Source organism: Arthroderma uncinatum, assembly GCF_011692745.1.
Source record: "Arthroderma uncinatum strain CBS 119779 chromosome Unknown scaffold1, whole genome shotgun sequence".
In the NCBI taxonomy this organism is placed as follows: domain Eukaryota; kingdom Fungi; phylum Ascomycota; class Eurotiomycetes; order Onygenales; family Arthrodermataceae; genus Arthroderma; species Arthroderma uncinatum.
The window spans coordinates 4,355,803-4,376,698 of record NW_022983863.1 but is presented as its reverse complement, the minus strand read 5'-3'; the positions used below and the strand labels follow the sequence as shown (position 1 = coordinate 4,376,698).

Below are 20,896 nucleotides of genomic sequence, written 5' to 3'. Positions count from 1 at the left end.
CAACTGCTAGGGATCACTTCTACCTGTGCTGCTGCCAGTACCATAGTTGATAGAGCAATCCGTCAGTTGGCCATTCGATGGCTCCGAGAAGGGCCTCACTTCCGGTAATGGCCAGGCTATATTCCCGTTGTGGAATTTTTATCTTCAGCGGTCATAAATTTGGCCTTTATAGTGCAGTCCACAATCTATGATACCATGGCGTTTCTGAGTATGCAGGTATTGCATAGGAGCAAGATGATCTCTAGCATGGCTACACATAGAGAACCCTTACTTACAGGCTACTGAAGAGATGGGTGTATGTAATATCTCTATTTCTAACGTTCGAAGTACTGATATTATTTTCCCGCAGTTATAATGAACCTCGCCGTTTAGCTGAACGAGTACTCCATGGAAAGGCCTTAGCGACCCCCTTCAACTCGATATCGCGGAGATATCAGTAGATTGGGCAAATATCGTCTCTGGCACTCCTAACGGTACTACTCCTCCATGCCCCGTTGTGGTTAGTGAGCAAGATGCGGAAAAAAGGGTAGCGCTGAGCTTGGCTCTCAGATTCATGGATTCTATAATGGAACTAATTAGTGAGATGGCATGGAACCCGATGGGTGGGTACCTCACGACGCATTTGAACACGCGAAAAAAACAGAGCAGTATGTATGGGACAATGGGAAGACTTCGGTTGAAAAGGACCCGTAGCTTTACGAAATAAGTAAACGACACTGGTTTTTTCAAGACTATGACGAGGATAAGTAAAGAACTGACGTAATTGATATTTTTTTTACCCTGTGTCAAATGCCAACTCTGCGCCATATCAAATATATGCTAGGAACAAGCATTGAATCTGTTCATCCAAGAAATCATTTCACATGCATAATGCTAAATATCTAGCTGTGAGGATAGAGATTAAGTGTAATACGGAAAGGATGTGAGACTAGTGATATATGGAGCAAGACAATATATATACCTAGACTGCCATGTTTAACAGGATAGATAATATGTATAGTAAGTGCGGCCAGTGAAACATTCCACCCATATAAGAACCAAGGCAATAACTCCATGAACGGCACCTATCCAATCTATACACACCTTGACCAAAACCCTCCTCAAACCAAAGAAACACCATGGAAGAATAAATTCAAGTGAAAAAACGAAGAAGTCATATCATCACAATGATAAAGTTCGAATGGGGACTATAAAATTATCTCGAATCCACGTGTCGGTGTAACTTATAAGCTTCGTCTTTGTCGTCTCCATCACCGTCAGCAAATATATCCGACTCATTATCCGTAAAATCGTGATACTGAGGATCGAGGACGATATTATCGTCATCAATATCAATAGCCACATCATCGTCGAAACCGAAGGCCTCTTCCTCGTCCCTTGCAAGAGCGTTTGGTGCTGACATACCATTTAAGCTATCCTCAAACCCCTCTGGGTCGGATCGATTATTTGCTGTTGGACCACGAAGGTTGGCGCGCTCCTCGGCCTCAAGCTGCTTGGCGCGGGCAAGGGTGCTAATAACAGAAACATGATTTAGAAAATGAATGTAAAGGAGAGGTAATACCTGACATACCGTTTGTAAATGTACCACCCTGTAAAGACACCGGCTCCTACACTGATGACAATACTTATGATATTGACTGCTTTGGAGCCAGCACTCATTTCCCCGCCATCCTGGGATAAAATCCTCAGCCTGCTGCCGATAAATGTGGGTACAAGGAATTTTGGCGAAATGATGGCCGTGGCAAGACCATACATGAACGGGTTCACTGTTGGGAAAGTCGAAACAGCACCGTTACATAGTGAGTACGGCAGCGGGCATAATCGGATCATGCATAGAAGTTTCAACCCGTCGTATTTCAGGGTTAATGATAATGCGGCAAATCGCTTATCATGCTTCATGAGCCGCTGGACGAACTTGGATAGAACTGTACGCGAAACGAAGAAGGAACAAGTCGACCCAATAACACTTGCGGATGCATATACCGCCCATCTATGCAATATAAAAATGTCAGATCAGAGGTCCATTCACAGCTAACAATGGATGCAAATAAGTTAACGTACCCTTTCCAAATCCCAAAGATAAACCCGGCCACAGTTCCAACTGTCGACCATCCAACCATCGGAGGAAAGGATATCAAAAATGTGCATAGCCATACTATAACGTATGCAAGCGGCGCATTCTCCCAGTCCTTGGCCACGGGTCCCAGCCATGCGAATATCTGTCCCGTAACAGCCATGAAGCCAAGTCCGAGGATTATCGCACCAATTCCAGCGAACACCGTCCCTATCCTCTGCAGTATCGTCATCTTTCCAAATGTATCCGACACTCGTTTATATGATCTCGCCATTCCGTTGATTGCTCGATCACGAAAGCCGGTTGCATCTGTTGTGGCAGAAGGCATTGTGAATATAGAACTCCGCCTGTTTCGGCTCAGGCCGGTATGCGGTCGACTCCATGGCAGGTGTACAGGCTCTAACGAGGGTGAGGGCGAATTCGAAGACCGTTCATCCCCCATAAGAGGCGCCGCGAGTGACTCTGGCGTAGTATGATGGTCGGCAGGCATATCTAAAGCAGTTCAACCGACGGCTTCGGGTGAGCCGGAGCGGCTGGTATTTCGAAACGAGCGAGTGGTAGATAAATGATCTCACTTCAGCGCATTATTCCCGATATAGCGTGTATTTCTGCGTTGCCTGTTCCTCGCTGTGGTATATGCTGTTCAGGCGATCGGTGGTCCAAGTTTTTCGCCGCTGCCTGCTTGATTAACGGATGGACAACAAATAAGCCAAAAAGAAAGGTTCCGACTCAGATATAGATGCAATCAGCGTCTAGTAGTCTTGAAAAATCTATATCAAGCCCACGCCAGAACCTGATGCGTTCCTGGGCCTTTTTGCCTGGAGATGCCCAAAGGAGCAATAACGAGGCTTGGAGATCCTGCGAACATCGCTTTTTGGCGCTACGTAATGATCAGCCTTGGCACGCTATAAATAAACATCCACAGCGCATCCTCAGACGACAAACAACTTCAACAATGCGATGGTTAGAAGAATCCCCGATCGCAGGAGTCAAAGTGAGCCTTTGTGATGGTGTTTCCCTTGCTGCGCTAACATTCTGCAGCCTAACTACAGCGCGAGGAACAGAACTGGACTGAGGAACAGCAGTAGTTCGAGACCGCTTAGGCCATTGAACGAGCAGCATATACTCTTCGATGAGCTCAAGGCCGATAATAAGGAACCGGATGGTCTATTTTTTATATTGTGTCCGCGATATGGGTCAAAGGTGCTCAACTTCAGACCTATCGCCTACCTAATATGCATCCTCCATGGATCACGACCGCCGTTTGCCGATATAAACATTATCAAGGGAGCCAACTAAAAATAGCTAAGAATTGGTCTTTCTCCATACGCCATGCCCGAATGAAAGCCATTGAAGGAAAGCTAGAATCCTAGCTTTTGATAAAGCTGTCAGTTTGCTCTGGCGTTGACCTTGGCTAAAGCAAGCAGACCTGTCCCACATGACTCAGGTTATCATGCCCGACGGCTGGCTGGATAATTCCCAGTGTTCTACATCAGGTTTATAGCCTTCTGACAGAATCTGAAATATCTCATTGAACATTAATAGCAGGGATAACCCGTGGCCTAGACGCACCCAGGACGGGTCACCGGAATGGCCGGGGACACATACATTACAACAACATGCACCCTAAGCGAGTCCTTGTGAAGTTATGTTGACAGGGGAGTGGCAGGTTTATCGTTGTGGGGAGAAGCTAGCAGGCTCATAACCTTGATGGGGAGTGGACGACAAACAGAGCTTCATAGTTATGATTCTCTACTAATGCACGGAGTACCCGTTCGGAATAGTGCAGTATAGTAACTGATGCCTGGAATAGGGTAATGCGCCACGGTCTATGCATTGTCACAGCGCTCCATGTGTTCGAACACAAGGGGTAGCTGTACAGCTGACAGGTCCCCTAATTAGGACGATAACGAAGCTGAGTTGCCCTATCACACTGTTTACCGTGAGCGCATGCTATCTCCGCCTTACAGTTTTATACGCATCGTGTGCGGAATGTCCATTTCCACGATTACTGATCTACCTGCAACATCTCATAATATCCGGGCCAAGGCGGCAGATTGACATTGCACGCATGAATGGCCCACATCGGGGAATCGGCCATCTAACCTAAGGCTAACGTCAAGGATCAAGTTGTATAGGTTGATAGCTGCCATGTCTATTATATTAGAACCTCCGCTCCGTGAATGTTTATCCGCCTCTGAGTATTGCTGGCAGAAATTCCACCTAGACGCGCCACTGTTACTGCGGGCTAATGGACTGGATTACCCGGTGCCAGAGATAGACAGCGGATCGTGGCTTCATCTTGCATCTCGACTGCATAGATGCCATTTTTTATGCAAGCCATGATATGTTGAATTCTGAACCGCTGGTAATGCAAGCTGAGCCAAGACGCGACGGATGCAGCTTGAGTTAACCCTGCCTCCCCTCACCCCCTGGATCTAAATGTGACGTGACTTTTCAGCTGGTCGCCCAAGGTCCCACTGCAGCAGATGTACCCAGTGTTCAAGCTGGGCAGCATTATAATATGCTGTCATTACAAGTCTTCACATCTGGGGGACAAATTGTTACATTAAAGAGGGGTTACCAGGTTGAATTCTAATTTATTTCAACCTATGGCAAGCCTACCTTCCCATCCTTGCTTCCGCTGTAAGTTCGCATTTTTGTTTAGTAAAAACCCTGAATAATTAATATATGTCCTGGCTTTATATTAGTGCTTTGAGTTTTGAGTCCAGGGGATTGAATTACCCCTCGTCTAAGCAAAGGGGCCAACTGATAAACCCTCTATTCACGTTCCGAGCGCTCCAGATAGGGCATGGGTTGTCAAAGGGGAATCTGATTTGACGTGTTTCGGTACGGTTGAAGCACGAACCTGCAGCTGGCCATTTTTCGAATAGCGGGGGAGTGATGCGTACTCGCACAGTACGAGCTTGAATGCTTTAGGTGAATGGTTCAGACTAGCCACTGCAGATCGAAAAAGACGTATATGATCCTCTCCATTAATCGGGAACCAGCCGCTCTTCATTAGTTCAGGGTTAAGCGAACAGACGTTACACAATAACACGTCTTCTAGTACTATGCAGCTACGGCGCGCATATGGACAAAAGAGGTATACAAGCTAAGGTTGGGAAGTTAGCTATCTTATTATTCAACAAGTCTTAACATATTACTTTTGCGAGACATAGCGGTGGCTAGACAATGTTAAGGTCAATGGCAGGCAATGAAGCTCGGGCTAAGAGGAATGTTATCATTCTAAAGGCCGCCGGGGTCCCATTTTCAAAGATGTAATTCCTTCTTCCATGGCGAGCCTAGAAAATCAAGCTGTCAGTAACCTGGCGTATAGGGCTTGAGAACATAATAGACCACTCCAGGCACCAAGGGTCATTTTGAATTTTTTGTGATACCCCAATATTGAGCCTTGCAGAACAGGGGAACCCAGGGCAAAGACGGCCATCAATGTCTGGGCGAGTCCAATTGAAAGTGTATCGTGGTTGCATTGACACTCAGATGAATAGTTCCTCGGAAACTTCACATCGATTGTACCGCACGGACTATCTCCAGCTACAGGGCATCGGCAGCGCTGCCTATGTTGGGGGATATTAAGCGAAACAATAGAATCGAAATGGCAGTCTTGCATGGGCAAGACGAGCCACATGATTCAATGTATCTCTGATCCAAAGTAGGATCCCCTCGGATATTCGCTAGACACCGTGGTAGTCAGCTCCTGCAGAGTCGTAACCCATGAAATCCGGTTCAGCTGTGGTGGAATCAACATGGGAATGGAAAAGTAGGACTGTCCTCCCTGTGTCGAGGAAGCACAGCGGGGGCTTAAATACTGGACCAACCGCCCACTGCTTGACTTAGTTCATCCTAGATCCCAAATTCTCAACTATTAGAGAGGCTATCCTCGATTTTTCTGTTGGTAAGTTTGTGTTTTATGTTTTCATTCCCTGCTTAATCTTTAATAATCCTGCAACATGCGTTAACATTATCTGGGGGTGTAGCGAGTTACCTATTAAAGGGTACAACTCATCTCTAGAAGCACGAAAATGCGTCTCGGTAAGGCAGCGGAGAACGCTCTCCCACTGCTCAACCAGCTTGCTGCATCAGCAGTTTCCTGGTCGACCGGCAGACTTGATGTGTTTGGTCTTGGAACAAACAATGGCTTATATCATAAATGGTGGAATGGTAGCTGGGGGCCATCTACCACTGGTTGGGAATATCTAGGCGGAGTTTTCTCTGCGGAGCCAACTTCCGTCTCGTGGGGACCAAACCGAATTGATGTGTTCGGAATTGGAACTGACAACCAAATGTACCATAAATACTGGAATGGACAAGCTTGGGGCCCTTCCCAGACTGGATACGAAGCCCTTGGTGGGGTGTTCAGCAGCGAACCAACTGCCATCTCTTGGGCAGAGAACCGTCTTGACATCTTTGGACTCGGAACTGACAACGCTTGCTACCATAAATGGTGGAACGGACAGGCTTGGGGCCCGTCTCAGACCGGCTGGGAGAACCTCGGCGGTGTGTTTGTTAGCCAGCCTGCAGCTGTTTCTTGGGGCGCTAACCGAATCGACCTTTTTGGAATTGGAACTGACAACCAAATGTATCATAAGTGGTGGGACGGTTCCAGATGGGGGCCTTCTGCTACCGGTTGGGAGGCACTCGGGGGCGTATTCAATAGCTTCCCTGTCGCCGTCTCCTGGTCTGAAAATCGTCTTGATATCTTCGGAATCGGCACAAACAATGCACTCTTTCACAAGTGGTGGAATGGACAGGCTTGGGGGCCATCTCAAACTGGTTGGGAAAGCCTTGGCGGTGTTCTAACCAGCCCTCCTTCTGCCGTTGCTTGGGGCCCGAACCGATTAGACATCTTCGGTACTGGTACTGATAACCAAATGTATCACAAATGGTGGGACGGTTCACGTTGGGGTGGATGGGAAGCTCTCGGCGGAGTCTTCACCAGTGCTCCCACTACAGTTTCATGGGCAAACAACCGTCTCGATATCTTTGGCCTCGGAACCAATAACGCCATGTACCACAGGTATTGGAATGGACAATGGGGCGCTAACTGGGAGAACCTTGGAGGTGTTTTCAACCATTAGTTAATACGGAGCCATTTAACATGGCATCTTCTTCATCCCATCTGGATGTTTGCATTATACTGTTAACGAGTCCTCCGCCTGTGGTGCACCGTCGTTCCCTCTTCCAGTTTCGCCTGCGTTATTCATGAGATTCTCTCATCAACACTCTCTTTTTTAGTGTGGCTGTTAGTAGTATATTTATTAGCAGAAATCACAAAACAAAGAATATGGACTCCAAACGCAGATCAGTAAATATTAGTGGGATAAATTAGGAGGATTCACAAAGATTTATCTCCGTCGTTGGAAATTTCATCACGTGACAAAAAATTAACGTTTCGGCCCGCAATTATGTCATTCATCACGTGTAAACAAGCTTTTTATCCCGCGATTATGAAAGAATCTTAATTTCTCAACCTCCGCCTAAACAAACTTGAGCACATTATTATATGGCTATGACGACGGCTTCAATATACCAACAGACGAGCATCACGTTAAACCCTTGGAGTCGCTCTTCTTTTTAGACATCTTTGCATTATGTGGTCTGAGGCATTAATATCCAGCAACGGCCGAAATCCAGGTGTCCCTACTCCGTTGTTCAGGTGTTAGACGGCCACAGGTTCAGGCCGTATCCGAGTACGAAACGCCTACTCACCAAAGGATTCTACTAGAGAAATTTTGACATCAATTCTCCAGGCTGAATCATACAGCCTCCGAGGTTTCGCTCATTCCTTGCAACGGAGCGACCGCGATGAAATACCACGAAACTCGTATTTCTGCGTCTATTGACCGAATCTAGGCTCAAATATGGGTTCGCTGCCGATACGCGGAGGATGGGACGTCTTAGGCTATTCGGTTTACTAGGTCATCTTCATTAAAGGACGACAGGTAAATTGAAACCTTAGATTCATGCATGTGGTAGTGTGCTGAGAGTACGGAGGGCTTGCTGGTTCAGTTTTGATTAAAGCAATGCAGCCTCCATGATGACGCGCCCCAGGAACAAGAACGATCCTGTGACGACTTTGGTCTCACCGTGGCCTGAACTCTCGGCCCTAACAGACTAATAATCAGCAAGGCTCAGCGGTAATACTTTTACATAACTCAGACCTACGGGACACTCGGCGCGCTTTAAGGCAAGATTCCTTGGAACGACAGTCTCGAGCCAATGTCGGCCGTAGTCTAGGAATGTGGAGATGTTTCGTATGGAGTATAATTCCTGATTTTGTGCTTTTTTATGCCTTTTTACTCGATAGTGGAGCTTCAATAACGAGTCACTTGCAGGGGCTACGCCTACCTGCATATACCTCACTAAAGGGTTGAATTCCAGGGTTTAAACCAGTGTTAAATCCCCCGTAGGATTTGAGCCGCCGATCCCGAGCTGCCTTGAGCCAATCAACGAATTGTATATCTATTCATAAATATACGTCCCCCTGGAAAGCGCTGGATAACTGATCCATAGCTTCTAACTCACGTTGTTTAGTAACGAGCCTGTGATAAAGATCATCACGACACTGCAATAATAGCCCCCTTCGAAAACTCCTCGGTATAATATTCCACCACCGAGCAAGGCCCATTACGGTCGAGCAAGATACCCTACTCACTATGCCTAGGGATCTTGATCCTCCAAATCGTACGAGACTACGGAGTAAGATGTTCATTAAACATGACAAATGACTCCTCTAGCAAGGGTATTACTGTTAATGCATCTTCAAAGCACGGAGGTTGTCAGGATATCTTTTATATGGATGGCGAAGCCCTCGAATGCCTTCTGCTTAGATCGCTTTAGGGGTTCATCCGGCATTCTTCCTCAACTCGCGTTTTTTATTGCCAACAAAGCTACTGAGCTCATTGTTTTTTGATAAGGAGAAGAAAGGTGGACACCCAAAGGAAGGAAGCGTAACATCCCCATGCTCTCAAGCAGCGGAATTTGGATGGAGCGCCATGAAGGATGAAAAATGCAAGGTAGACTCCAAGGACAATGCCATCCTCCAATGCTACCACGTCATCATTGTTGTTTCTCGAACTGAGCTAGCAACTTCAAGCTGCATTTCTGCATTACCGCTCATGATATGCCGAAATCCATAGAGGGCCACAAGCTCGTGGCTACCAAGGGACAACCGCCAGATGGATATAAAAACCCTCATGTCCGCCCACAATATCTCAATCTCGTCCTCTATCCAAATCATCCATCAAGCTTCAACCTTCACTTCCTCACTCCGCTTCAAAACTCCATTCAAACACATTTGAATCACCACCCAAACTCGCCAATATGCAGTTCTCCAACATTCTCATTGCCGCAATGGCTATGCTCTCCACCTCTGCTTTGGCTTGCAAATGCTACGTCAATGGTAACCAGGACACTGCCAAAACCCAATCTTGCTGCGGTCAGCTCGGTGGTATCTTCGCCAACGGAAACGACTGCGCTGCCAGCTCAATTTCTGAGCATCTCTCCAACTTCCGCAGCTGTTGTGGCGGCCAGTCCGACTGCGATTATCCCCGCGTCGGTGATGCCAAGGAGGCCGACCATATCAAGACTGTCGTTGCTATCTAAGCACATCACAACCATGCCCCAGCCTACATTTGCGGTCCGAAGCTATCTTTTGCCATGTTCGTCAATGATTGTCAAGCCAGCTCTTTAAACCCGGATGCCGTATTATATGGGACCTATTTAAATCGACGAAGCTTCGCAATGCTTTTCAATTTCAAGTGTGGTACGGATATAAAACCGAAATCTCAAAAACATAAGGAGAGTGGTGGTGTGCCATAACTTTGGGTGTGGCTGGTGTGAATATGTTGATGTCGCGGGATAGGGTTTGCTGTTGATGTGCCTGTCCAGTGAACTGTTTGATCAGCGAAAATAGTTCGTTATATTTCAACAAGTTAACGATACACAATTGACCAATTTTGTAAACGTACAGTATCCAGCCCTAGTCAGTCACTTTTGATTAAACGAGAAAATTCAGTCCTCCACCTGAATTACAAAAAAAAATCCCTCGTAACAACTTACCCAAGTTACCCATATAACCTGTTGCTAGTCTCATTCTTGCAACATCGGGTTATACGAAGAATCAAACAGCATAACTATGTTCACTTTTAACCCGCGTGGAAAAGAAGAAAACGGCTGGGTAGAAAATGATTGTAGCTAAGTCCAGAGATGGAGAGAGGGTATAAAATATGCAATCGGGATAAGAAGGCCCGTAAAATAAATACCACAGCACCCCATAACATAATCAAAATATAAGTACATGTTGAGTATATGCTCAACCATGCCGTTCGAAAGAGCTGATGGTACGATGGCCAAGTACTCAACCTGGAAGGGCAATAAGGAATGACTGTACACAGCCGGCATGAGAAGTCAGGGTATTAGACTTTGTGTCCTGCTCCAGAATAAAAAAAAATGATAACAATAGAATCCAAGAGACTTATCCTATCTTGTAATCCAGCATTGAGCCCCGACTACTCCGTACCTGACCCATATCGATGGGGCAGAATGCTGCGGACGATGTCGGGGCCTAGCTGATGCTCTAATTTGGCAAGAGTCATCCTTCCACTCGCCCGTATATGACAAGGGGCAATCCACTGAAACTTTTAACGATGGGCCCATCCATTGGCCACAAGTACTTGCATTTCGTTGATCAGACAGAAGGATCCAGTCTCCGTATTTCCGGGGACTTGTGCTTGATGTTGGAATAGCCGTCCTCTTACCGTATGTTCTGTAAACCACGACGTAGTAATCCAGCGCAGGAGCCGGTTTTCCCATAGGCCACCAGCTATGGCAAGGGTTGATAGCCATAATTTCTTTTCAGGGTTAACTGCTGTGTATGCAGGGGTACTGTACCCTACTCGCACATTCGGATTGAGCCAGACTCCCTTATTTTTGGACAGCGGATTATCTGCATGAATCAAGCAACATTCCGATCCCTCTAGGTGCAACTTGGCAAGACTGTCGGAGATACCGCGAAATTTCAAGGGCGGATTTTGGTAGAAAGGAGCAGAATCCATCGCCACTAGTTATATTGTCAGTCACATGGAGCCTACACCTATTTAAGATTATCGAATACCAACCTACTCCATTCCAACAGCTCTTAACAGGGATAGGCTGGCTGTTCTTTAAAGCATGACGAGATGTTCGTGATCTGAAATAGGGCCAAGTTTGCATAAGTTGGTCGTGGCCTTCGGAATCCCGAAGAGCAAAGGTATCATAGAAATTAGGCGGTTTTGAAAAGTCCAGCGAACATGCTGCCGCATAATTGCCTGCTCGAGTTGAGAGCAGTCTGCGAATGTCCAAAGTCTAGCTTATGTTAGTAAAGAATAAACATCAAGGTGGTATGCATGTACTACTCACATTGAAGACCACATCGTTTAAAAACAGGACCTTATCGTAGACAATTCCCTCCTTCTTCCTTTCATATAGCGGTTCCATCACTGAGTTGCGCAATTTGGCAAGGTAAGGTATTCGGCGTAGCTCAGTCTGGCCACTAGGCGCTTTGATCCATCCGCTACTTACAGGAGGCTTGCTGATTTCATCAAGATGTGTCGTGTCATCTAGGATAATTCTCCTGGGAACATCATTCTCAGCGAGTAATGCATCTAAGTGGCGTAACTGGTCCTTGGAATCATCCCAGCTTCCGCTTTCCTGAAGACTGACAAAGACATTGTCCCGACCGATGGCGTTGACTAATTCCACGAGAGCAGGTATCCATGCTTCTCGCAATATTTTACCATTGTTCCAATGGATTCCTGTTATATATATTTTTTCATCTCCTAGCGAACCAGGCTCAGTGTTGAGTTGACGGACAAGGGCACGCTGGACCCAGAGAACCTCGGTGACGCTCCATATGACGACGACTAAGGCGACGGCCACCGGCAGTCGGCGTGTCTTCCTATAGAAGTACCTGTGTAGCCTCATGGCGAGAGGCGTGCGAGCTGCATAGAAGTTATATACTCCGTACGGCCTCTGTGCGACGTTCACTATAGAGAGACAATGTAATGCTATCAATTTCTTTGTCCTGCAAGGGAGGTCTCGAGCTCGTTTTCCTTTTCCAGGTTGCCAGCCCCAGCTGGTTGCTTTGTCAGCATCCTTGCTCTTGCTCCTTCAGGGGTAAAATCTCCGAAGACTTCTGCATATTCTCCGGCTCGGGATTTCAGGGCTGGTTACAAGCATGTATGGAGTAGAATGTCGAGTGCTATAAAAATGTAAATACGCAAAAGTAATAAAGTGCGTAACAAAGAGTCAAGAATTCTAATATTCTACTGCTATATTCGTCAAAATCGGATGAGAAAAACGCCTCCTCGACCTCTCTCTATTGCTCTGTAAAAGTGCCGACCAGCGGCACTACGGGACGAGTGCTTGTACTGAAACCAATCCCCCTAGTGGCCCCTGTAATATAATCCTTCGCCTCTTAAGGTAGCCGTATATATTTCTATCTTTTTTTGCCAAATTTTGAGACGAGGAGCAGTCGTGGGCACAATAATATCCCCATGGTTGTCCCTCGTAAGCCCTATTAGCGGAATTCGTCTGGGCATGGCTGGTGAGAATGGAGATAGCCACGCCTTATTAACAGAAACCTCTCCGGTCCCTAAGGATATTATAACTTCCTCTCCCCTGGTGCCATTTCTAGCATTTCCCAATTGGCACATCAGTGTTTCCGACTTGAATCCGTATTAGCTGCAGGTCTTTCTGGATCCTGTAACCTTGCCAATTCTAACAGTAATCGATAAGTATATATGGTCATATCAACAGGTCGAAAGGCCTTGGAAAACCAATCTCGACCTTGATCGGCAATCTCCTTAGCTTGTCTCTGGCCAGATTCAGTTGACGCCAGATAAGAAACTAACTCGGGGAGTTCGCCCATGCTCTGGCTGACGGGTATGTAATGAACCCACGGCATTAGACGCTCATCATGCCATTCCCGCAACAGCGTCTGTTTTAACGGGGCAGACTTTGAGGCTAATAATTTGTAGTAGCGGCCGCTAATGGCATTCCCATCAATGTCGAACACGAGCTGCGATCGGAATGCTTTGTCCTTGTCTGCCCAGGGCTTACGAGGGAAATACGCACGCTGCTCTCTGCAGTATTTCGTCTCGCATTGGAATATTTTGGTGAAGGCAACGTCGTATAGCCTGCTGTTGAGGAATGATGATTTTATACTGTGAAGCACATCGCCATTTTCTCGTATATAATAATGCCCCCTTGTTTCCAAATTCTGAGCCAGCGTGACGAATCTTTGCCGGTGGTAGCGATACCAGTCGTCATTTGCTACAAATGCACCAGTTGTGGAGCCGGCCCAGTAGAGGTTATTTCGCTTCTTATCCCATTCAACGTCGCGTGCGTCGTCGTATTGAAATTCGGACTCGATATAAGCTGCGCTAGGGTATAATATGTCGCCCATCATCTGCGGCGAGCCTGTTGACAGTATCGGCACTAAACCTTCAAACAGGCGAAAGGACGTAGGGCTCATGAAGAGGCCATTCGTAGAGCTGTATTCAAAATGGTTGCAAGGATCCATATGGTCTGAGCGATTGGTGACAAAAGGGAGACCATATGTTTCCACTCCCTGATTAGGCAGACTGTTCATCCGTTCCCTGGAATAGCACTGTTCGAAAAGTGGACGTACAACATTTTGTCTCGACAGGTTGGTTAAATTGAGTTCTATACTTCCATGGGAGACTCCTTCCGCAGACGGTGGAGGAATTATAACTCTCGGCTCATCAAGATGATTAACAAGAAACTTGACGTCTGGAATAACACCAGGTAAATCCTTTAATAGGGTGTCGAATAAGAGTTGGATGTGTCTATCGAAAGCGCGAGTGGGGTGATGGCATTGAGACTTGGCCTGGGTGCCATAGAAGGTACAGAGCCAGAGCTCGCTATCTGGCGTATTTCGAGCACGACCCATGACTTCAAGGACCTCTTTACCACTTAGTCTCCAGAATGGGGCAATGGCATCAAAGATCATGTCAAACTCATCGATAATGGGCGACTCATGCAGTTTCGCAAACTCATACCACGCTTTGAAGCCCGGCGGTGGCTCAATGTTATATCGACGCTGATATTCATCATGGGCAGCCGTATAGTTTTTGGATTGTCTCTCAAGCAGGTCTTCAAAGTCGCTTCTGTCACTGCGCATCAATATTTCGACGGGATGTCGGCGGTAGTGAATGATTTGTGACGATTTTGCGGAGTTGATAGCGAAGATGTTGGCAAGGTATGGTCCTAGAGAAACGAGAGAGAAGATCCAGAGCGCCGACTTGGCCGGCGCTTGCTTGGGAAGTGTGTGAATAGTCTGGCCAAGAGCAAAGAAGGATGCTATTACATGTGATATAGCCTTGACCTCTGAAGATTGCATAAATGGATTGAGCGTAGATATGATGCTAAACGTGCCTGTCACAGCCGCAGTACGCCAGGTAGCATCTCGAGCCTATGGCTGGTAAGCGCCAATTCAGACTTTTGGGAAAGGATGGTACATACTGTTTGAATTATAGAAAACCAAGATAAAGCCTTTGTCGGCCCTAACACCAAAGTGACCAAAATACTACCTGAAGGGAAACCAAATAGAAAAACTTCCGCACCCAGGGCAACAAGGAGCATACCGACAACGCGCAATGAAAACGGGCGTACGGTGTTTTCTATATCAACGAACGGAAGGAAGCGAGGTCTCTTCTCATCTCTGGGCATGAGAGTGACATAGACTCCGAACAGCACAAGGGCTGGAATGGCCGATAAAGCATGTCCTCGAGAATCCCAGTCTGACAGGATGATGGTAAAGGCCAGAGCAGCCACTGACGTACCCCAGACCGTATTGGCCAAGGGGGAAAGTAACCAAGAATCAGACTCTGCCAGGCTCGCACGGCTTGAACCAAGATACCTCTGAGCTACCAGGAGTAATGGCGTCAATGCCGGCTTCTACCATTAGCTTTGCAACTCTATAAAACAGAGGAATGACCACTTACAAAGAATACGATCATTCCCGTCTCAGCTTTGAAAAGACAAGCTGTAACGATGCCCAAGGCAGCTATCCATATTGACGCCGCAGACGCAGGTTCGGCAGGATGGCTTAAGGGACCTGCCCTTGAGAATTTGCTGGCACCTGGCCGTCCTGCAGCCGCGAACAATGCCGAAAGTATCAGCCAGCAGAGTATCTCTGAGCAGAGCTCGGTGCCCCTGGAAGAGAGAAACTGTGTCAAGACGCTGAGCAGCAGGGCTGCCCCGGCCGAGCTGGTGACACGGCCGTTGTGGTCGTTCAGCAACATCGCGGACAGAGACAACGCCGTCCAACCTATATCAGCCTCCTAGCCGACTCCATGGGCCTCCGTAGGGATATATATATACGATATGGTGAGTATCTGTATAGCCATGACTTTTATATATATGGAGTCGATTCTAAAACACGAACGAACGCGCTACGCCTTTCTCGGCATAGAATGAAGGATGAAGGATGATCTCGAAAAGGGGCATATCAATATCATCATCATCATCAACATATCATTAACACAGTAACACATTAACACATTAACATAACACATCAACAACACATTAACATCAACACATCAACAGACATCGAAGGCGAAGAGACAAGGCAAGAGACGAGGCAAGAGACAAGACGAGACGGATATCAAATGCAGGCATATAGATGGCACCTAACGATGGCCTCATCTTTGCATTCACGCCCTATCGTGCGACCGGCTATGTAGATAGACAACAGTACCACGTAACGTAGACTATCTAGACATATATCAGACGCTCGAGTGGTGCTGTCGAGTCGAATGTTGATGTTTATGCGTCCCACGTCAGCCGCATCTCCGCCAACCCCATCTCCATCTCACCTTCACTTTCATCTTCATCTTCACCGCGAGCTTCACCCTTCTACCTTCAACACCCACGCTCCTCCGCGTCTTCCGCGTCCATCTCTGCTAGCTGGTCGCCTGTCTGGTCCTCCAATTACGTACACTGCGCGCTCTTGGATCTTCCATCTATCTTGGCTTAGTTCAGTTGGTAGGTCCAGAGCAATGCAATTGCCCGTCACTGACCCTTCAGCTTCTGGGATACTCACGTCTTTCAGCAGCAGCTCTTGTCAAAGTTGCCCCTTTCTCTGTCTCTAGCATCATGTTTTCGCATTATCCATTGTGATACTCGCAGTTGGTCTTATTGACAGTCTTACGCCGGGCTACTTTGGAACCCCGCTCTGCTGGTCGACGGCTTCGACATATCTTCCTCCACGATGGCCTCAGAGGAGACGTACGAGCTCTGTCTACGGATATTAGACAATGAGGAAGATGACGAAGAAGAAAAGGTCGAGAAATTGGAGGCTTTCCTTCGCGAACAGTCGTCCCTGACCGATACGGCGCTGGAGAACGCGGTTCTCGACATCCTCTGGCGTCATCGCAACTCCTCCATGTCTGACGCCGCACTGCCGCCTGTTCGACACACCGTTATCCGCCGCTCTTCTCCCGCGCCATGGCAAATGGCTCGTTCCTCCACTCCGCTTTCATCTCCATCGCATACCGGGTCGAGCCCCGTGGCCCAGTCTGGCTTCCCGGTGCCTCGCGGGGGCTTTCCTCGCGCGCCTCGATCCTTGACGGCGTCTCCGTTCACCTCTCCGCGACCATCACCGCGACTAGGCAAGGTGCTGCCAATCCCGCATAGCCCGAATCTCAATACATACTCCTTTTCAGATCGAGGCCCGGCTCCAGAGATATACGGTGATTTGGGTAGCGATAACGTTGATTGGCTGGTCAATGAGGATGCGAGGAGCACGGCCTCGTCCACGGGACTGAGTGCTGCTGCTCCAGAATGGGTTGCGCCTCCGGATATGGGGCCATATGATATTCTGAGGTCGGTCCTGGGTGAGCGCAAGACGAACGAGGAAATAGAACAAGCACTGGAAACAAACGGATATGATCTAGGTGCAACAATCGCATCACTCACCGAGCAGGACCATCTAGAAACGCCTCTATCGTCAAGTAACGAAGGCCGCGTGTTAATCGGGAAGTCTACGGCTATGGACCCAGCACGACCAATGACCCCGTCTGGTTCCACGCGCACTCCAGTCGTTTGTAAATATTGGCTGTCTACCGGGCAGTGTCTGCGGATGGACTGTCGGTTCAGTCACGATTTAACAAGTCATGTCTGCAAGTAAGTTTTTACTCAATGCATAACTTTGTAGCACGACGTAAGACTAATCGTGTAGCAGATACTGGCTTATGGGGAACTGCCTTGCGGGAGAGTCCTGTCCCTTCTCTCACGATCCATCTTCATTGATTGGGGGGATGACAATCAGCAATGATAGTTTAAGCGTTTCCGGATATACAGGGAACTCTCAGCAAAATACATACCCGCTACAAGACAACTATGAGGCTTTCCCTCCTCTCCAGCCGCCCTCAACTACAGATCAATGGCAGAGTAGCAGTTACCAGATGCGGAGCCAGATGCAGTTTATGGCAGGAAGCCCCCAGATGCGCCCAGGTTCTTCCTCAAGTATTAAAAATAAGAATGTCTTGAACCAGGCAACGTCACGTTCACACTCCCGACCAACAAGCAAACACCAGAACCGTGAATCATCAAACACATCCGCACCCGCAGTTGACGATCCAGAAGCATTCCCAACACTGCAAGCTCTCAACGCCCGACCAGGTAAAAAACATCATGGTAAACGAGGTAACCAACATCGTGAAGTAAATAAAAGCAAGGAAACTTCCGGAAGCTTGTTAGCAGATGCTGTTCGCATGTCTCCATCAACAAGAAGAAGCGTGCAGAAAGGAACCCGATCGTCTGCCAGCAGCACTCGCGAGATTAGTGCAGAAGCCCAAGCCATCCCGTCACCAAAGCACATCCCCTGGCTCGAGACGGGTGTTCAGTGGACTCAGCCATATTTGAAATATCGCGTTGATGCTATAACCCACGGTAACGTTAGGAACAAGTTTCTCCAGAGGTAAATATCTATTCTTTTTTGATCTCCGTTATTGTTGCGCATATATTAAAACGTTTCTTAGTGCTGCCCAAGCTTGGAATCGCAATGATGCTCGCGCCGCAAAGGCCCTTTCGCTACGAGGACAGGCGGAGAATGACGCGATGCGACGATGCCACCGAGAAGCAGCACGGCTGCTCTACGAAGAAGGCCGGAAGCACATCGATGAAAATGACGACGAGTTCTACATCGACTTACACGGTCTCGTCCCTACCGAGGCAATCGCTTATCTAGACAACATCCTGAAGGAGAGCGCACAGCTTCGCGATCATTACCTCTACGTTATCACCGGAAGTGGCCACCATAGCAAAAACGGCAAAGACAAGGTCGGCAAGGCTGTCAAGGGCTGGTTAACTGAACACCACTACGTGTTTCGCGATTTCAGCGTGCCTGGTGAACGTGGTGGATTCGTCGCCTTTGTAATCGGCATTAACCCAGCAGCAACCACGGCCAGCGGTCGAAACTCACCATCGCCAGCCACTACTTCAAAGGCACTAAACACTGAACATCACGTTGGAGAGATTAACAACGCCGCCGTCACAGCCCCTACTGCCGTTCACGATGAAGATGACGAAGATGGCAGTGTGGCTGCAGCCGAAGCATCATCGTCATCTCCCGAACCTGCTCCACTTCTTAAGATGGGGAAGATTCGGCTATTAAAGCGAGATGGTCCAGCCACCAAGGTCTAGCCAGTCACTAATTCAACAAGTGACCCACGCGATTAACGAACGAGACGCTTTTATGAAGACGGAGACCATACATGATAATAGTACCCAGACCGATCGAGATGTATATTCCAACGCTACGAATTTCTACCAATCAACCTCCCCTTCCCACTTGCTACCGACTCTGATGAATTAGCGAATTCCTCCAAGTCCTTGGTCTAGGATATAATACTCATTATTCGCGAAATATCTAGATGCGCTTTTTTCTCACTCTTTGCGGGTAAGATTTTGTTTAATTCGGTGGTACCCATTCTAATAGGTGGTTTGGAATCGTCAGCGTATCTAGCTCAGCGTCTTAGACTATGCAAGTTATTCCCATGTTCATACCGTTCAAAAGTAATTTCCTATTTACAAGTGTACGAAGTACACCGTAGAGACCTCCATAAATAGGATATAACCTATTGTGGCTCTTGGTCCTTCCACTTCTCTTTCATCCCATCAACGTCAAACCCACACAACTCAGCCTTCTTCACAATCGCCCTCGCCTTCTCTGCAACCGGGACATCGATCATCTTCCCATCTAACGTCCACGCTCCCCTCCCAGCCTCCGCCGCTTTCTGGTCCGCAATCACCACTCTAACAGCCCACTCCACCTCTCCAGTCTCAGGACCGAATATGCCCTGCACAGTCTCAACCTGAGTTGGATGAATGCATTGTTTCCCATTAAACCCTAATCGTTTACCCGATCTAGACTCCTCTTCAAGAATCGACGGCGCACTCCCGTCACTCTGTTTATATGAAGTACATACTAGATCGATTGCCGAGGGTAACTCATACGCCCTTGCGGCCGTGACTATTGCAGAACGAGCGTAGAGAAACTCATTTAACGACGGGGTCCGCGTAATGCTTAGATCGAGCGCGAAGTCTTCGGCGGCGAAAATGAGGCCGGACAGGAGAGGAGTGGCGGTGCATATCTGGGATAGGTTACTTAATGATTTGGCGCTTTCGATGAGCGCAAGTATCGATATTGGTGGGCGATCGGGGGATGTCAAGGAGGACCTCGAGAGTGTATGTGATACCACATCGGATATAAATGTGAGATCCGAGGCGGAGTCGACTTTTGGAACCACTAATGTCGAAAGATTGGGAGATTTAAGCTGAATCTGTCAGTATAGAGAATTATATCGTATGCGACTGTCTCGAGCTCACCACTTCCGTCAAATCTGCCAGCGCCAGTCCGCTTCCTACAGAGTTGATCCGTACTGCGCGCTCTTTGATTCCTGCCGGTGCCGGCTGATCCAGAGCTGCCCGGACTAACGACCGAGCCTCGACTTTCTTCGATGGAGTGACGCTGTCTTCGAGGTCGTAGGCGACACAGTCAACGGACAATGTTCGGGATTTATCAAGCATTCGCTGGGATGAGCCAGGGACTGAACGGGTGCCTGGTTAGTCAACTCTCTTGCCATGGTAGCTTCCCGCAACTTACCGTAGAGTAGAGCTCGCCTTAAAACGTTCTTGGTAGCCATGGCGAGTGGCCCCCGTCTGCTTGTGTTTAGTGATAGCTGGTTGTAGACATGTTAATGGCTTGATGCGAGTCTGGGGAAAGCTGCGACTCGGCACTTTTGCAGCGGGGCCACTTCGGCATTTCTCTTTCGACGTCCCATGGTGATTCTCAACTACTTCACCCATTCTGCGACAGCCTTCTATTTTCCTACCTTGTTTATAGTATACTTCTTTCTCGTACGAAGAGGACTCGGCTATCGACAACCAGCGACAACCCCTCAGAGAGACGCTTTTATTGCGAGAGAACATTGGTAGCTGGAGCTATCACCTAAACCCGGGTCTTACGATAAATATATACTCCCCTGTTTGAGGCATATTATCTTCCGCAAGCAAGATCAAGACTCAACGAGATGGAATAAGAAGGGCTGGGGTAATACTGATAGCATATGTGAAATTGGGAAACTAATACTTCGTAGTGGTGCTTACTAGGGGTACTGCTATATATCCTATAGCATTTAACGCATCTCTTCCATGGCTATTCATTCCAGGTCGCATCTCTGCACTTTCCTGTGTTTGTTAAGTTTTCGAAAACCTGAGCAACGACTTTGC

The 20,896-nt window shown here is 47.8% G+C and overlaps 7 protein-coding genes across 7 annotated transcripts; 4 read left to right on the top strand and 3 right to left on the bottom strand.

Moving 5' to 3' along the window:
* Window positions 1-1,195: 1,195 nt before the first annotated feature.
* Window positions 1,196-2,402, bottom strand: GIQ15_01324 (TLG2-vesicle protein; the record flags this gene model as incomplete). The annotated part of the gene is made up of 3 exons (XM_033548741.1): window positions 1,196-1,511; window positions 1,571-1,990; window positions 2,062-2,402. 3 exons carry the CDS (start codon window positions 2,400-2,402, stop codon window positions 1,196-1,198), a joined length of 1,077 nt encoding a protein of 358 aa, XP_033409692.1.
* A 3,718-nt stretch (window positions 2,403-6,120) lies between these two features.
* GIQ15_01323 (uncharacterized protein) lies at window positions 6,121-7,176 on the top strand (the record flags this gene model as incomplete). The annotated part of the gene is made up of 1 exon (XM_033548740.1): window positions 6,121-7,176. The coding sequence occupies one exon, from the start codon at window positions 6,121-6,123 to the stop codon at window positions 7,174-7,176; it is 1,056 nt and encodes a 351-aa protein (XP_033409691.1).
* Window positions 7,177-9,421: 2,245 nt separating this feature from the next.
* GIQ15_01322 (uncharacterized protein) lies at window positions 9,422-9,703 on the top strand (the record flags this gene model as incomplete). The annotated part of the gene is made up of 1 exon (XM_033548739.1): window positions 9,422-9,703. The coding sequence occupies one exon, from the start codon at window positions 9,422-9,424 to the stop codon at window positions 9,701-9,703; it is 282 nt and encodes a 93-aa protein (XP_033409690.1).
* A 1,037-nt stretch (window positions 9,704-10,740) lies between these two features.
* On the bottom strand, window positions 10,741-14,501 carry GIQ15_01321 (uncharacterized protein; the record flags this gene model as incomplete). The annotated part of the gene is made up of 6 exons (XM_033548738.1): window positions 10,741-11,159; window positions 11,218-11,443; window positions 11,498-11,829; window positions 11,926-12,035; window positions 12,991-13,709; window positions 13,770-14,501. The coding sequence occupies 6 exons, from the start codon at window positions 14,499-14,501 to the stop codon at window positions 10,741-10,743; spliced, it is 2,538 nt and encodes an 845-aa protein (XP_033409689.1).
* A 653-nt stretch (window positions 14,502-15,154) lies between these two features.
* On the top strand, window positions 15,155-15,448 carry GIQ15_01320 (uncharacterized protein; the record flags this gene model as incomplete). The annotated part of the gene is made up of 1 exon (XM_033548737.1): window positions 15,155-15,448. One exon carries the CDS (start codon window positions 15,155-15,157, stop codon window positions 15,446-15,448), a length of 294 nt encoding a protein of 97 aa, XP_033409688.1.
* Window positions 15,449-16,373: 925 nt separating this feature from the next.
* Window positions 16,374-18,808, top strand: GIQ15_01319 (CCCH zinc finger and SMR domain-containing protein; the record flags this gene model as incomplete). Its single annotated transcript, XM_033548736.1, has 3 exons — window positions 16,374-17,287; window positions 17,346-18,083; window positions 18,145-18,808. 3 exons carry the CDS (start codon window positions 16,374-16,376, stop codon window positions 18,806-18,808), a joined length of 2,316 nt encoding a protein of 771 aa, XP_033409687.1.
* Window positions 18,809-19,242: 434 nt separating this feature from the next.
* GIQ15_01318 (citrate lyase subunit beta) lies at window positions 19,243-20,310 on the bottom strand (the record flags this gene model as incomplete). The annotated part of the gene is made up of 3 exons (XM_033548735.1): window positions 19,243-19,941; window positions 19,994-20,214; window positions 20,271-20,310. The coding sequence occupies 3 exons, from the start codon at window positions 20,308-20,310 to the stop codon at window positions 19,243-19,245; spliced, it is 960 nt and encodes a 319-aa protein (XP_033409686.1).
* Between the last annotated feature and the right edge of the window lie 586 nt (window positions 20,311-20,896).